At 51.0% G+C, this 14,898-nt stretch overlaps 1 protein-coding gene across 3 annotated transcripts in view; it reads right to left on the minus strand.

Moving 5' to 3' along the window:
* Positions 1–280: 280 nt before the first annotated feature.
* Positions 281–14,898, minus strand: part of SREBF2 (sterol regulatory element binding transcription factor 2) — a 36,129-nt gene continuing 21,511 nt past the window's right edge. For all 3 annotated transcript variants that reach the window (XM_034775201.1, XM_034775184.1, XM_034775194.1), the window contains exons 12-19: positions 13,490–13,658; positions 12,724–12,844; positions 10,308–10,417; positions 8,971–9,103; positions 7,722–7,890; positions 5,762–5,947; positions 4,378–4,489; positions 281–3,461 (exon numbers count right to left, since the gene is read on the minus strand). In XM_034775201.1, coding sequence (XP_034631092.1) covers positions 3,241–3,461; positions 4,378–4,489; positions 5,762–5,947; positions 7,722–7,890; positions 8,971–9,103; positions 10,308–10,417; positions 12,724–12,844; positions 13,490–13,658 — 1,221 coding nt within the window. In that variant the 3' untranslated portion in view covers positions 281–3,240. The remainder of the gene's footprint in view (positions 3,462–4,377; positions 4,490–5,761; positions 5,948–7,721; positions 7,891–8,970; positions 9,104–10,307; positions 10,418–12,723; positions 12,845–13,489; positions 13,659–14,898) is intronic.

Here is a 14,898-nt window from a genome sequence, read left to right on the forward strand (position 1 = left end):
GAAATGCTGCTCTTGCTTACATTCCTGGTGTGGTGAGCAGTAGGAAGTCCTTCGAGGCAAGATTTCCAGCCTAGTTTAGCAGACAAGATGTCAAGATAAGCACTGGGGCTTGTAGATACTTCTATGAAGCGACTCCCCTTTAAAGAACTTTGGTGGTTTGGCCATTTCTAGTCCAACCCCTTTCATTGCGGAGTTTAAAAGCTATTCAGTTTTACCACTGCCAAAAGGCAGCATGGATGGAGGGGTGGGGGGGCACTAATAAATACACCATACACAGGGCCAGGTGGTACCATCGGTCTTTATTAGGCAACAGTTGCTCTCTAGCACTGGGACAGGGTACATAACTGGGCACCTCTCAAAGAGCAGAAATGGTTCCTTAGAGCCATCACCAGCTATAACTTTTACAGTGAAGTGTCCCTACTCCTAATATCAGTTGGATAAATAGACAGTTTTTTCACATCATCCATAAACACACCCCCCCCCCAAAAAATATTACAGTGTATACATGGAAAAAGATGGGGGGATAGACAGACAGCGGGTCCATAAATAACAGCACACAAACAGGCACAGAGAGGAATCTCACACCTGAAGAAGTGCCACAGGTGTAAAGAACAAACATCATGCATGGACCATTTGCACAAGGGCAGCCTGCACTGTCCTTAAGCTATCAGTACTGCCCTCGACATCTTCTAGGTGTCCATCCCACTCCCCCCCCCCCCCCCCCCCGCTAACACTCCGGTACAGTGTTCTGTTCACCTTTAAATGAAGTGACCAGGGGAGGAGATGGTTCACCACTTCCCATGAGTGCCTGGACAAACAGGGATGGGTGTGGAACTCCTCCCCTCCCTAGTAAAGTACTGTAGCCATGGCAGACCAACCAGTGGAGGTCTGAAATGACATGGAGGATGCCATGGGCAGATACATTCCTGAACAGATTAAAAAGTCTAGGGCTTTAGAGCAAGAAGCTTTTATGGGAGTAGTTTGTTTGGAAACCAGGGTCTTAGTTTCATCCTGCCTTGGAGGGTGGATGGGCATTAGCCTCTCCACAAACAAGCTGTATCTCTGTCCCATCTGACGAGCCAAGAAGCTGTGGTGCTGAGCCATAAAAAACAGCATCTGTTCTTGTGCCAAACTCCCAAGGTACTCGTATCACCACGTTATTGTACTCATGTGGGTTTAACGCAGAACCAGCCAACACGATCAACACATAGGACATCTCATGTACACTGATCTACCGAGATATCAGGAGCCAGAAACCAGAGGCAAGAAAGCCACTCCCGAGTGTCCCACTTATCATGGGCTGCTGACGCCAATGCGAAGCAGGAGTTCTAAGTGGAGCCTTTGAATGCATCCACCCACACGCTGGGAAGACACAAAGGACATTTTCTTTTGAGGAAATAATTACAATTATGACTCTTCCATTAAATGCCCCCCAAAAGGGGTGGGAGAGATGCGGGGGCAAGGGTGAGGCATTTCACTGCAGAATGCCCTGCGGTTCAATAACGGTGAGCATGGAACCACTGTCAAAGTGTGGTTTGATGGCAGGAGGAATTACGTCAGTAAGGTTTACATCTTAGCAAAGCTGTGGTGGACAACATTCCCAGGGTGTTTAGTTCTGTGGCATTTTAAAACCTTCGCCAGGAGCTCGCTGCAAAACAGAGGCAGAAGGTCCCACGTGTATTGTAACAGCCTTTTCTTTGCAGTAACTGAAGCTCCAACGGCGGTTGCTGCAGAAAACCGAATAAATCTAGAAAGGTTTAACAAAAATTTTGAGTTCTGCTTCTGCAATGAGACACCGTGCTGGGTAACGAAGGGCTGCAGGCACCTGCTTGGATAGGATTATATCCAGTACCACTGTATTTCTAGCTACACACAGCACACGCACACGGAGAGCAGCAGCAATGCGTTCCTGCCAAGCGCTAGCTTCCGTATTGCTGGTGTGACCAGGAATGATTTCACACAGTCTTTGGACAGAGGCAATGTGAACGGTGGAGCAAAAAGGAAAACTGGGTCACTCCCACACCCTACCCTCTTTCAAAGTCACATGACTTGGCATTAGTACACAGAGGATCCAGCCAGCTCCAGGATCCTCCAAACCGTGACAGACATCAGGTTTATGTAAGCTCCCTCCCATGGAGGCACATCCTGACATGCAGATCAGACTGACGGGTGTGCAGGTGAGGACAGACAAAGGGGCCTGGAGCTGGGGGGGAACCACCAGGTCTAGGATTTTGAGTAATGAAGTATCAAACCTTCTCTTTTTTAAAACCCGTTTTAATCTGTGCCAATGAAGAGGGCCCAGCAGGGACAGTTCTCTCCCTTCGTCTCAGCCCAGGTCTCTGCACATCCTAGGTCTCTCACCCACATGAGCAGCCCAGAAAAAAGCGCCCTTGTGCCCTCATTATGGATGCTGCTGATTTACACTAGAACTCTGCCCTCCCCCGGCCCCAACAGAGGCAGGAGGTAGCTCTGTGACCAGAGGGGGGAGAAGCACATGGGGCAGGGGGTGCTGAGAAGAAAAATCTACTGAAACTGTTCCCGACATCTTGTAAAGACACAAACATCCCTATAAAAAAAACTGTATAAAAACCACAGGGAGATTTCCTGGGTGGGGTGGGCTGGCCCCAAGCACCACCCCTCCCCCAGAGCTCCCCACACACGCAAAGTCTATAGAAAAAGGCTCCCATAAAAACAGCGTCATTAGCCCCGCCTTGAGAACGCGCTAGTGCTCTCCCCTCCCCATCCCAGCCAGCCCGGAGCAGGCGGGCAGCCAGCCTGCAGGTAGAGTTGCCTGAGATGCTGGTTTTGCCTGGGAGGGGGTTCCAGGTGGCTCCCCTGAGGGGTCTGGGAGAGGGGAGGGGAGAGCAGCCCCCGGAACACAGACCCACCCAGCACCAGGAAATGGCACTTTTCTATCCTCAGGGCTTGCTGACCCCTCCTCCTGAGCCGGCATCGCTTCTAACCCCAGCGAGGGGCAAGGGAGTGGGGGAGCTGCTAGCAGCCGCTGGCCTGGTTATACAGACTAGAACAGCACTAGCCAGATTCCAGTCCTGCCACCAGGCCTGAACGCAGCCAACCACTAGGAAAGCTAACCCTGGGCTAGTCCAGAGCCCTCCCCGGCCTAAGTGATTCCACTTGCATGGCCCTAATCTAGAACGGTCTGCTCTAAAGAGGGACTATAATGGGGGAGAGTCCAGTCTGATGGCTCACAAGGCTGGCTTTGGCCGCACGGCCCCTGGGCTAGGAGGCGGCAATAGCGGTGCCTCCGCTCAGTTTGACGATCATTTGCTGGCAGTCGTTGCAGGAGCGCTTGTCCCCCACTTTCTCCAGCGTGCGGGCTGCTTCTGCCAGCAGGACTGCGCGCTGGCCTGGGGACGAGAGGAAGGAGAGGGGGAGGTGGCGGCAGGCCAGGAGAATCGCCGTGGCTCGCTCTCTCTGTCCTGGCAGAGTGTCCAGCTCACCTGTGCAGGAGAAGAAAAAACATTGCAACCAAGCCTGGCATAACTCTAGCCCAACCCCGGCACTGGGGATCCTGTTGGTCACCATAAAACGCAGCCTTCTCCGGGCTGGCTGACCGCTGCGGAGGTCAATACACCACGCCTGAGTAGGATGATAGGAAACCTTCAGGGAGTTATTTTAAGGCAGCAAGGTGAGGTGGCCCAAACTACAGTTTGGCCAGGATCACAGCCTTAACACCCAGATCCCAGGGAAAAAACAGACTGGATCTATTACCAGGGGCCAGGCCCTCAGTTCCAAATTTAACTTGTGCCAATATTCGTAATCTCGGATGCTCACTGTGACCTGAGCAAAGACATTTGCTTGCTAAGAGGAATTTTTTTTTTTTATTTTATTTTTTTTTTAAGCTGATGACTTTTCTTTAGGAAATCAGCACTTTAAACTTTACCCTGATCTGTGAATTCCCGGCTTCCTAAAGGTAGCTCATTAGGTTACTTCACTCCCCTTAAATTCAGCTCAATGATGGTTTTTAAGAAGCATTTTAAGGCTTGCCCTGTGACCTGAAGCCCCGGGGCCTGGTTTCCGTTGCTAGAATATAGGCGTCTCCAGTGAGATGCCATCTTCTGCTGGAGTCTGTGTAGGGATCCCAGGCTCTGCTGGGATCTATTTCCCTGAACCAGAGCACCAAAGCCCCACAAACCCCAGCAGCTCAGCTACGGACTTCAGGAAGACCTAACAGATCCTGCAGCCTGCCTCCAACCCCTGCATCGTTCAGCAAGGTCACTGCCAACACGCACCATGCCGGGCAGCTCAGTGCCAGACACTAAGCCTTGCCAAATAACCCCCTGCTTGCCAAAGAGCCCACGGCACAAAGAATGCTACAGACCCCTCTCCCAGCAGGGAGCTTGTTCCCACACCGACCTTGTTTGCCGCTCTGGGGGGTGCGTCGCCTCAAGCTGTGCTCCAGCAGCTGGTGAGTGCGGGTGGGGCTGGCGCCTGCCATCAAGCGCACAGTAGCCTCGTGCAGGAACACCTGGGGGGAAGAGAGCAGAAGGCAACGATGGGCAGCCTCACGCTGGGAAGATCCTACGTCCATACTGCATATCCCATGCTGCCGCCACGTGGGACAGAGCTCCCAGCTCACAAGCAGGGACATGGTTTCCCCTCGCGCCAGGCCTCTGGCACTCCCTACTGAGTGGTCCCAAAATGAGGGCAAGAAAGGAGTGAGAAGCAAAGCTGTTACACTGCCAGGGTACAGGAGGGCGAGGAAGGGGCTGGGTGGAAGAGGCTGGCAGGAGCAGATCAACACAGGAACCAGGGCAGAAAATGGAAGAGGTGTGGCCTTATCTCAGAGAACAGGTCTGATGTCCTGGGAACAGAGCTGGCCATGAGAACCGGGACAGTGGGGTTAGCTGTTTAACACACGCTGTTTACACACATTTAGAACTAGACAGGATAAAGCTCTGCAGGTTAGAACATAAGGAGTAACCCTGCACTGACTAGGGACATGGAGTGGGAAGAGAGGGAGGACCCCGGATGAGACACGAGGGGTTGCACCGTACTTCTCAGCCACTGTTTAGCACATGGGTAAACAGAGTCCCACATTGCACAGACTCTTCCCCAACCCGGCTCTCCAGTGGCCCAGCCTGAGCAGAGAGATCACAGGAATTACAAATGGAAAACCCCAGGCCTTCACCTCCGTCCCTTCCATATGTCACACACATCCCCTCAGGACACTACAGGACTCTGTTCACAAGATGCTCCCTGGTGCTTTGTCCAATCAGTGAAAAGCATCCAAATGACAGAACCCAAGTCCTCCATTTATCCACAGAGCAGGAGCAGCATGGACAGACAGGGCATGGTTCCCTGTCCTACCCTCTGCCAATGGCCTCAATCCAACTTGCAGTCACCTCTAGGGACAGGAGGGTTAGTCTCTCATTGGCAATCTCAGCAGTGTATACCACAAAGGAGGCCAATTAACTAATATAGACACCTGCCCATTGGGAACAGGACGGATACTGCCAGCTCCCCACCCAGCTGTTGGAGGGGAGTGGCTCTCGCTCACTAAGTGCCTGGGGAAAGACTGAATGCTGTTGGAGATGTGAGAACTCCATGCGCTATCTCCAGCCCCTGGGCCATTCTGTCCTCTTCTGCACTTCAGGTTTACAAACTCAAGTGATGAAGCTTCTTTGGGGCGACTATTTGGAAGTGTGGTGCTGTGCAGAGCAGGCTGAAAACGAACACTGCTTGCTCTGTGGGACCGAGGGGAAGGCAGATGGGAATGAGAAAAGAGGCAGAACTTTACCTTGCGATAAGCGGGCCTGAAGCCATGGGCCAGTTTGCGCAAGCTGCCAAGGTCTCGCTGGAAACCCGTCAGCTCAGAGGCCGAGGCGTGGTAGGTCTCACCCAGGACCTGGCTGGAGTTCGCCTGCTTCTGCCACAGTGTGGTGCGGAGTGAGAGCAGTAAGTCACAGGTCAGCAGCTGGATCATCTGCAAGGAGCCCCCCAAGAGAGGACGGAGAAGATAAGTGACCCAACAGCTGCCCACTGCAGAGTGGCCAGGATTAACCATGGCTGGGAGCAGCAGTGCCCTCTAGCTGCGAGCAGGCAGAGTGACCAGCCCACCTGAGCAGAACCACTTTGCTAAATGCCTCGAGTAATTTTGAAGGGGAATTTAGTGCTGCCGAGAGGTGCCCAAATCAATGGCTCTGGGGACCAAAGTCCTCTCCTTCGTTTCAGAACAGGAAGGACCATTTCTAGAGGGCGAGTGCTGCTGACATGGTGTTATGGCTCTGCGATGTGGTGCCAGCTCAGCAGATCAGCCACCAAAAATCCAAAACAACCTTCAGTCACTATCAAGCTGAGCTGGATTCAAACCACCAGCCGAGGCAAAAGGCTCCACATTTGACCAGTCACCTGGAGCCATCCTGCCCCAGAGAGTTAGTTACTCCCGAGCCAGGCTGCCGTAACCTGAGACCCTTAAAGCTAGAGGCTGCAGGACAGCATGCCTAAAGCAAGCAAGCACTTGATGCGCCCTCCTTCAGCACACCACAACCTGCTCTGTATTGTTACACTGAATCACAGAAAGGAAATTTTGATGATCACATTTGGCTTGATCCATTAACCACATCAGTGCCCTCCACAGCTGCACAGTGACAGGCCGGCCCGCTTGCAGATGGCTATGGGAGAGCCACCAGTCCCACCTCAGAGCTCCATGGTGTCACCCAGGGCAACACCACCCTTAAACACACACTCTAGTTACACACCAAGAGGCTATTCCAAATGGAATCAGCAGCGCCAGGCTTCCTTGGCGGTCTTCCCATCCAAGTACTGACCAGGCAGTAGCTTACTGAGATCGACCAAGATCTCCGCCAGAGGCAGAATGCTACAGGCCAGAGAGAGCTCTACCACATGCAGAAAAGGGAGGCCTTGTCCCCGCCCAAGCTCCCTGAATCCCACCCGTTGCTGCTCCCAGGCAGGGGAGATGGGGTGTTATCCTAGCCATCCTTCGGAGAGTCTACCTGCGCTGCAGAAATGGAGAGTGCCTCTGTACTGCACTGCAGAAACATTGCACAAGTACTGCCAGAACATGCAATGCAACTACAATGCACTACAGCTGCCCCCCAGGAATAACAGAGGGCCAGAACCCAGCATCCCACATGTCCTGCAGGGAAGCCCGCGCTTTGCGGTGCTCTGAAAAGTAAAGATACGAGAGATGCACCGATGCAGAGAAATGGCTTTGTACAGTCTCACTCCTGTTCAGGAGGGGAACTAACCATTCAAATGATGTCAAGTGCCCCGAGCCAGACCAGAGTGGACATAAGCAGTCCCTACTTTACAGATTTATCAGTGGCCTCAGAGCAGACCAGAGATGGGGGCTGCTACGGGAACAAATCAATAAGGAGGTGACTAAGAGAAGGGGTGGCAACAGGCAAGATGACACGGCCAAGCACTGAGCTGCGACCATGTGCCCCCAGCATGGCACTACAACAGACAGTCACCTCCACACCAAGCAGGAGGGGTGGGAAGGCTGGATGAGGTGCCCATCTCTCCCTCTTCTCCAGTCATAAGCATGGGATTCTGGGGGGAAGGAAATCCACTCCAGCCTGGAGCAGAGCAGAAGTGGGGGGAAGTGTGACATTCCTTGAACTCCTCCACAAGGGCAGACGAGAGCGACATTCTGGCCTTAGTGAAAACTACATGGTAGTTCCCTGCAGGAATCAGGAAGGAAGCACAAGCTAGCAGAGGGCACCCTGGACCCTTACATTGTTGAGGCCAGTGTTAGAGACACCACTGCTCATGTTAAGGCTGTTCCACAGGTGGCTGCTGGCCCTCTCGCAGTGACCAAAGGAGCTCTGCTGCCCATCTGCCTTCCCCGACAGGGAGGCCTGCATGGCTTTGCATACATGGAAGATCGCTTTCACCAGGGCATTCCTGAAAGATAGAGACAGGGCAACGCTTTCAAGCAGTGCTGTGTCCAGGCCTGTCCAGCAGCTGCTCTAAAGCACCTTCCAGTTCTAATCAAACAAGCCTTGAGCCTCCAAGGACCTTTACTGAACCGACCTTAAGTCTTAAGGGAAATGAGTTGAATGGTCTCAGCCTTCTCCCCACCCCAATCGGTTCAGATCACAAAAAAAACCATCACATAATCAGGCATAAGAGGACTGCCAACCCGGAGAAGTTGCAGACTGGTATAGACTTGTGCAGCACAGGCAGACCCAAGGGCATGGGGGGCACCCATCACAAAGCCCGTGTCTGTACATGTGCTAGTAGTTCTAGGACCACTGAGGGCTTGTCTACACTTACAGCAGTGCAGCTGGGCTGCTGTGGCACTTAGCGAAGACACTATCTACACTGACAGGATAGCTTCTCCCATCGGCGTAGGTAATCCACCTCCCCGAGACGCGGTAGCTATGTCGACAGGAGAAGCTCTCCATAGCACTGTCTACACCTGAGCAACATAGTTATACCAACATACGTTTGTAGTGTAGACCAAGCCTGAGTTTCTGTCTACAGGAGCCCACATGCAGCTAGACGAAGGGGCTTTCATCAGTGAGGGGCACTGCTGCTGCTTTCAGTGTTATTAGGAAAGGTTTACATCCTTTCCCCTCACACAGGGCGTCAGCCTAGGGAACTCAGAGAGAAAGGACCCAGAAGAGGATAACCTTCCCCCACAATTTTTCGTTTAGATAGCCCGTACAGGGGGGTTACATTCCCACGAGACTTTCCCCAACCCACTGCCCAGAGATCTGCAACACAGACACTGATCAACATGAGAATGAACACTTCTACGTGTTGGACGTTTCCACATCATGCCATTGCATCAGCAGGCACTGAAGCAGTCTCCCAGCGTGACACTGCAACCACCTTCTGATGCAGCACTAATAGGGTTAGCCAACAGGACAAGTGTCAACATGTGCCTGGCCCCACAGAACATCTGCTTTCAATTGGGCCATTGATATAGTCATTTCTGGAAAGATATGGTGGTTTGACCAAGGTAAAAGGCCCACGCACTCAGACATCTCCAGGGATTTGGGCATCCGCTCCACTTCTGTGAAACGTGACCTCACGCCTGCATCGTCCCCTCTGAGCCAACTGATTGCCATGCCGATTGCCGCTGACCACCATCTGCACACCAAATCAGGGCCTATGGAAACAGTAAGACAACACTGCAGCCAGGGAAAGCACAAAAAACTGTGCCGAGATCATATAAGTAGAAGGATAATGCCTGATATTTCTAGTGCCTTCCACCTTGATGAATCCAGAAGAGCTTTAGGGAATGTATGGATAGAAGTTATTTCACCCAGCACTGAAATGCAGCCGTCTCTAGGGTGAAATGCCGCAACTTCTCGACAGCACATAATAATGCTACACAATAGGCTAGGAGAAGAAGTGAAGAACACTGTACTCACTCAAAACTGCAAGGGGAATTTTTGGCCTTCAGAACATAGTCAGCCTAGCCAGACTCTCTCCCTAATGAAGGAGGGGCATGGGATCTTCAGATGACAAGCTGTCAAGATCTCAGTTTTCCTCTCTCATCCAAAGAGCAGCTACTCCAGCAGCACACAGAATGCTCGCACATTGGTTCCCGCTGACTGAGTGGAGTTTACTGAATCACCTAACTTTGCCTTGAAGATCTCCCATCCGAGTACAGACCAGACCCAACCTTGCTAGGGTAAGGGTGTTTGCTTCTACTAGCCTGACCTATTTCCAGCTTCATAGACTATCAGGGTTGGAAGGGACCTCAGGAGGTCATCTAGTCCAACCCCCTGCTCAAAGCAGGACCAAGCCCCAGACAGATTTTTGCTCCAAATCCCTAAATGGCCCCCTCAAGGATTGAACTCACAACCCTGGGTTTAGCAGGCCAATGCTCAAACCACTGAGCTATCCCTCCAGTGACTGTATCACTAGCCAACCCTATTCCTGGGGGGGCAAGAGGTCTTCCCCTTGTGAGATCAGAGAGTCCTGCCCACTGCACTTGTGTGTGTGTATGTTGCACCCCTTTGCCCTGCACCCATTTGCTCTCTGACAGCTGGAAGCTCTCAAGTGCAGGAGTGGTCCTTCCGAGGGTTTGGAAAGTGCCTATCACATCTTGGGCACTGCAGCAACATACACAGCCACCACAATCCACTCCGTCCACCTGAAGTTGCCAGTGGAGTTTCTATTCCGTGGAGCTGAACTGCTGTAGGTGGTGTGCTGCTGAATAGCTCTGTCCCAGCCCAGAAGGGGCTGCACGTCAGCAGAGGCTGATTCCCCTGTAGTTAGTAAACCCCCAAGAAGACGGGTGCTTCAGAAGCTGGGCTATCATTAAGACTCCCAGAGATGGAGCAGCTTTGAACCACGACACTCACCCAGGGCTGACTTCAGCACCGAACTGCTATTGAAAGGTGGTGTCCCGCTTCCCATCGAGTCCACAAAGGAGTTGACTAATTTCAGGTACTCCAAAGCACTGGAGAATTCACTGCAAGCACAGGCAAGACAACGACATTCACTAGGCAGCAAGGCATGAGATGCCACATTTGCAGCGTGTGACAATATAATCTGGATGAGTCGCATTCATAAGCTCCACTGACCCATTAGGTTAGTGAGTTAGGGGGCAGGTACAGGAGTTCAAGCTCGGAGTAGTGCTGCTTTACTACGAGCAACCTTCCCCCAGCCTGGAAGAATACGACTGGGTCAAGACGAAGCCGGCTGGGTACGTCTACACTGCAGCTGGGCGTGTGCCTCCCCGCACAGGTAAACAGACTCATGCTAGCTCGGGCAGTGTGGACATCACAGCTCTGGTGGAGACTGAGACGGACACTAGCCACGTGAGCTCAGACCCAGGGCTCGGGCAGGCTTGGATTTAGGTGGCTAACCTGAGCTTTCACCGGAGCCGCATCCACCACACTTCTCTTTTTAGTGCACTAGCTCGAGTGAAGCTAGCTTGTGTCTGTCTACCCATGCTGAGACGCGCCCTCCCAGCTGCAGTGTAGACAGACCCATCCAGGTTGTGCTGGGCAGAGGAAGAGAGGCCAGGTTTAAGATTCACCCAGAGCAGTGAATTAACCTCCGGTGTAATTGCAGAGATGTTTGCACTCAGGGTCTGTCTGGACTTCAAGCTGGCGGGGGTGCGGGGGGGGGGGGGGGGAATGGTGTTAAATGTCCAGCTCGAGGAGACATACCCATGCCAGCTCTGATCGAGCAAGCACACGGCATACAAGGGGTTTCCTACCCTGAGTACGATCCTGACTGAGACCCAGGTGGCTAGCCCCTCCCACCACTGCAGCTCCCATTCTGTTTTTAGCATGCTAGCTCAATCAGAGCCGGTTCAGGTAGGTCTCCTCAAACTGGGAATTACTCCTTACGGCTTCAATGTAGTCAGATCCTCAGTCTCCAGGGGGCAGTGTTAGCTAGTGCTTCACTGTCAGTGTCATCAGGGCCAGGAGTACACTCAATATTAGCCCCAAGGTCTCAACCAACATGCTCTACCTGCTCTGTAAGTCAGTTGATAGGTGGGAAAACACAAACCCTAAAAACGCAATTTATTATGGGAAGGACTAGTTGGAACGAACAGAGGAGAATTACTGTGTGTAACAAGTGACGTTTATGGGAAAGGCAACATTTGCTCTAACATTTTAATTAGCACTTTAAATTTTATAGATGCTGTCTGGAAGCTGCCAGCCTTCTCTCCAGTATGACACCTGCTGACATTAGGTGAGACAATATTACGAGTCCTTTATAGGCTCCTTTCCATGCGTGGCTTCCAAGACAATCTGAACTACATTTCAGCAAGTCACAAAAGCTATCAAATGTTCTCAACCTTGGCCAAAGACAACAGCACATGTTGTACTTATCCAGTTCCTTTGTGTCTGTCACAGAGGATTTGGGGATCCTGTCCATGGAAAATGTATTTGTATTAGGAGAGACCCCTGCCAATTAGAGACATAGGGCTACCTTCTCACAGCAGTCCACGCACGGTATACAACACCTTGCAACCTTTCCGCTTCATTAGCAGTAGCTGGTCATACATCGATTTCAATGAGCTGGATCAAGTTGTTTGTCACCCACTGGGACTATACCAGTACTTAGATTTACAAATAAAAACGTAACTAAACCTGCACTATAATAAAAACTACACTTTTTCCTAACTGATCGGGGGCTGGGGAGGGGAGAAGTGTGGTGTCCTCTTGGACCAAAGCCCTCTTTTGGGGGGCAGATCACTACAGAACTTCACAGATTTGAGAGAGACAATTAGGACTGGTCTAGGACAAGGCATGACCATAGTTCAGTCCTAAACTAGACAACTCAGAGAATAAAAAGCAACTCTTTGCTTTCCCTCAGATGTGGTGACAGAGACCAATGACAAAGACTGCAGCCAAAACCTGCTCTGCCACTCACACATCTATGTATTTTGGTTTGGTTTACACTGCTGGTAAATGCAACTTAACATTTTTTATTTAGCTATCAAGATACCAACAAACAGATGTTAGGCATGGAGCTGGTGTATGTCCCCAAGTCTCTCTCCAAGTGTCTGGGCCCAAAACTGTTACAGCTAAGTTTTCTCCTTCAAATTCAAGTGGCGGGGGGTTTGGCAGGTCCTGAGTTCAATCCCCACTACTGATCAGTGGCCCTTATTAGTTACATTAGGGTGGTAAGTTTGATTGAAAAGATGTACGTTAATTTACTAGGAGCCCTGAGGACAATAACTATGAATGCAGCCCTTGATGCCCCAGAGTATTGGGTCCCCCTCATCTAGACAGTAATAACCTAAGCACTGAAACTCACCAGGGCTCCTCCTCCTCCTGTCCCGTGGACCCTTTCCTGGCCTGAGGCTTCACGAGGGAATCCACAGCTCTCTCCAACAGATTCTCACAGAAGGCCTGGTGAACCTGGGCTATGGGATCAGCTGGAAAAGAGAACAAGAGTCTTGCTCTTTTCTTATTCACAAACCCAAGCATCTCCAGACACAACAAGACCAGCTGGAGGAGGGAAGCAGACTCCAAGACAGAAACATTAGGAGCCAGCAAGAGGGATGTTCTTGAGGGACTGGTGCAGGGACCTAAAAGATCCCCAAAATTCAAACTTTTGACTTATTCAAAGTGACCCTCCACACCTCTGTTGGTTTGTTCATTATTAGTGATCTAGCTCTGCACAGCCAGCCCACAGATCCCAATCTGGAATGCAACTTCACCCATGTAAAATAACAGGTATGATACTGTTCTAAAGAGAAAGGACCATGGTTTTACCCCTCTTAGTCACTCAGCCCTTCACCTTGAGGGAATGCTGCTCCGTTATGTGATTGGAGAACAGAGGCGGGACTATGTGCAGAAACACAGCACACGATAGGAAATGAAGGGATTAAACTTGCCCTCTCAGCTGCTAGCAATGGAGGAAATCAAGTGATCTTGACTTGGGGGGTGTGCAGGAATTGGAGAAGCTCTGGGATCAGGTACTGTAAGCTGTCCCAGATATTAGAGGCGAGAAAAGAATTCCTGTGCAAGATGTTGGACGGTCATGCATTTGAAAGTGTCAGACACACAGTGGCTCTTACCTGGGTTCCTCGGGGCACAGTACAGACTCTCCTTTGTAGCAGCTTTCACTGTCCAGCTCCGTTCCACAAAAAACCTCTGTCCCAGCGGGTGACACAGCCAGCGCAGGGAGTCGGGAATGGCACTCCGCTCTGCGCTACACAGGCTCTGGGCCTTATTTAAGAAATAACCCTGGGGAGAAAGGAGAAGGGTGCCAAGAAGAGGGAGACAGACATGCAAACATCATGCATATGGCTCAGTGACAGCAAGCACAAGGGCAAGGTTCATTACAGGCCAGCGCATAAGAATTCCAATTCAGTGGAATTGTTGGGCACCACTGTGAGAATCAGGGGCCAAACATACCAGGGGGAAAACAGAGGGGTCTAAACCCCAACGAACAAGCAATTGAATCAGCTGATTGTATACAGTATTACTGTACTATAAAAGCATAGAGTAACATCTTATGAAAGCAGGTCACCCTGGTGATTAATATTACACAATGTGGAATTATGGATACTCGCTGATATTATGCTGTGTATGACCAAACAAAGGGAGAAACCTGTTTTCTCCCAGACAGGAGGAAAGGCAGCTACCTGTCTCCAGTGTAATTTAAGCAGCGTGGAATCAAAACAATGGAAGCCCCCTTGACATGCAAATCAGCAAGGGGATGGAAAGTGACTGGAACAGCAAGAAGCCTTACTGGCTTTTGATAACAGAGACAATGAATATTATGGGAGGCAAAAAGGCATTTGAGTTACCCATCCCTTGGGCTTCAAGGGGGTCAGAGCTCTTGAAAACACAGAACATTGGATCCTTCAAGCAAAGGGGTTGAAGTCTTTGGGAATTGAGTTTAGGTAAGGATTGTAACTTGCTGAAGTTAAGTTTTAGTCTTAGAAGCGTATTTTTTACTTTTGTTTGCTTGTAACCCTCTCTCTTTGTGCCGTATACTCGGTAACACTTAAACTTGTGTCCTTTAGGTAAACAAACTTTGATTTACTTTTACTATAACCCTTTCAAGTGCACTGATTGAAATAAGAGTGTCAAACCCAAGTTAAATTAATGAGCTGCAGTGTATTGTCTTGCTGAAGGAGCAACGAACTGAAGCTTCTGAGGGTGTTCAGTAAAGGGGGAGACGTCTCTGGGGAACTCAGGAGTTGGGGTTCACTGTTATCTGCAAGGCAAGGTTTGGACTGGCAGAGCCCCGAAAAGTTTGCTGGCAAGGCAGACAAACTGGTGCATCAGGGAGCTGTCACACAGCTTAGCTGTAGCAAAGCTCTCACTGGCTGAGGCTGAGAGGGGGAACATAGTAACGCTCGGTTCTGGGAACCCCAGCAGATTGTCACAGGGAGACAGTTTGGGGGAAATTCAGGACTGGGAGGGTGTTGGGGTCACTCTGTAAAAAGTAACCAGGTGGTAGAAGACAGGATGTGTG

This window comes from Trachemys scripta, chromosome 1, assembly GCF_013100865.1.
Source record: "Trachemys scripta elegans isolate TJP31775 chromosome 1, CAS_Tse_1.0, whole genome shotgun sequence".
In the NCBI taxonomy this organism is placed as follows: Eukaryota; Metazoa; Chordata; order Testudines; family Emydidae; genus Trachemys; species Trachemys scripta.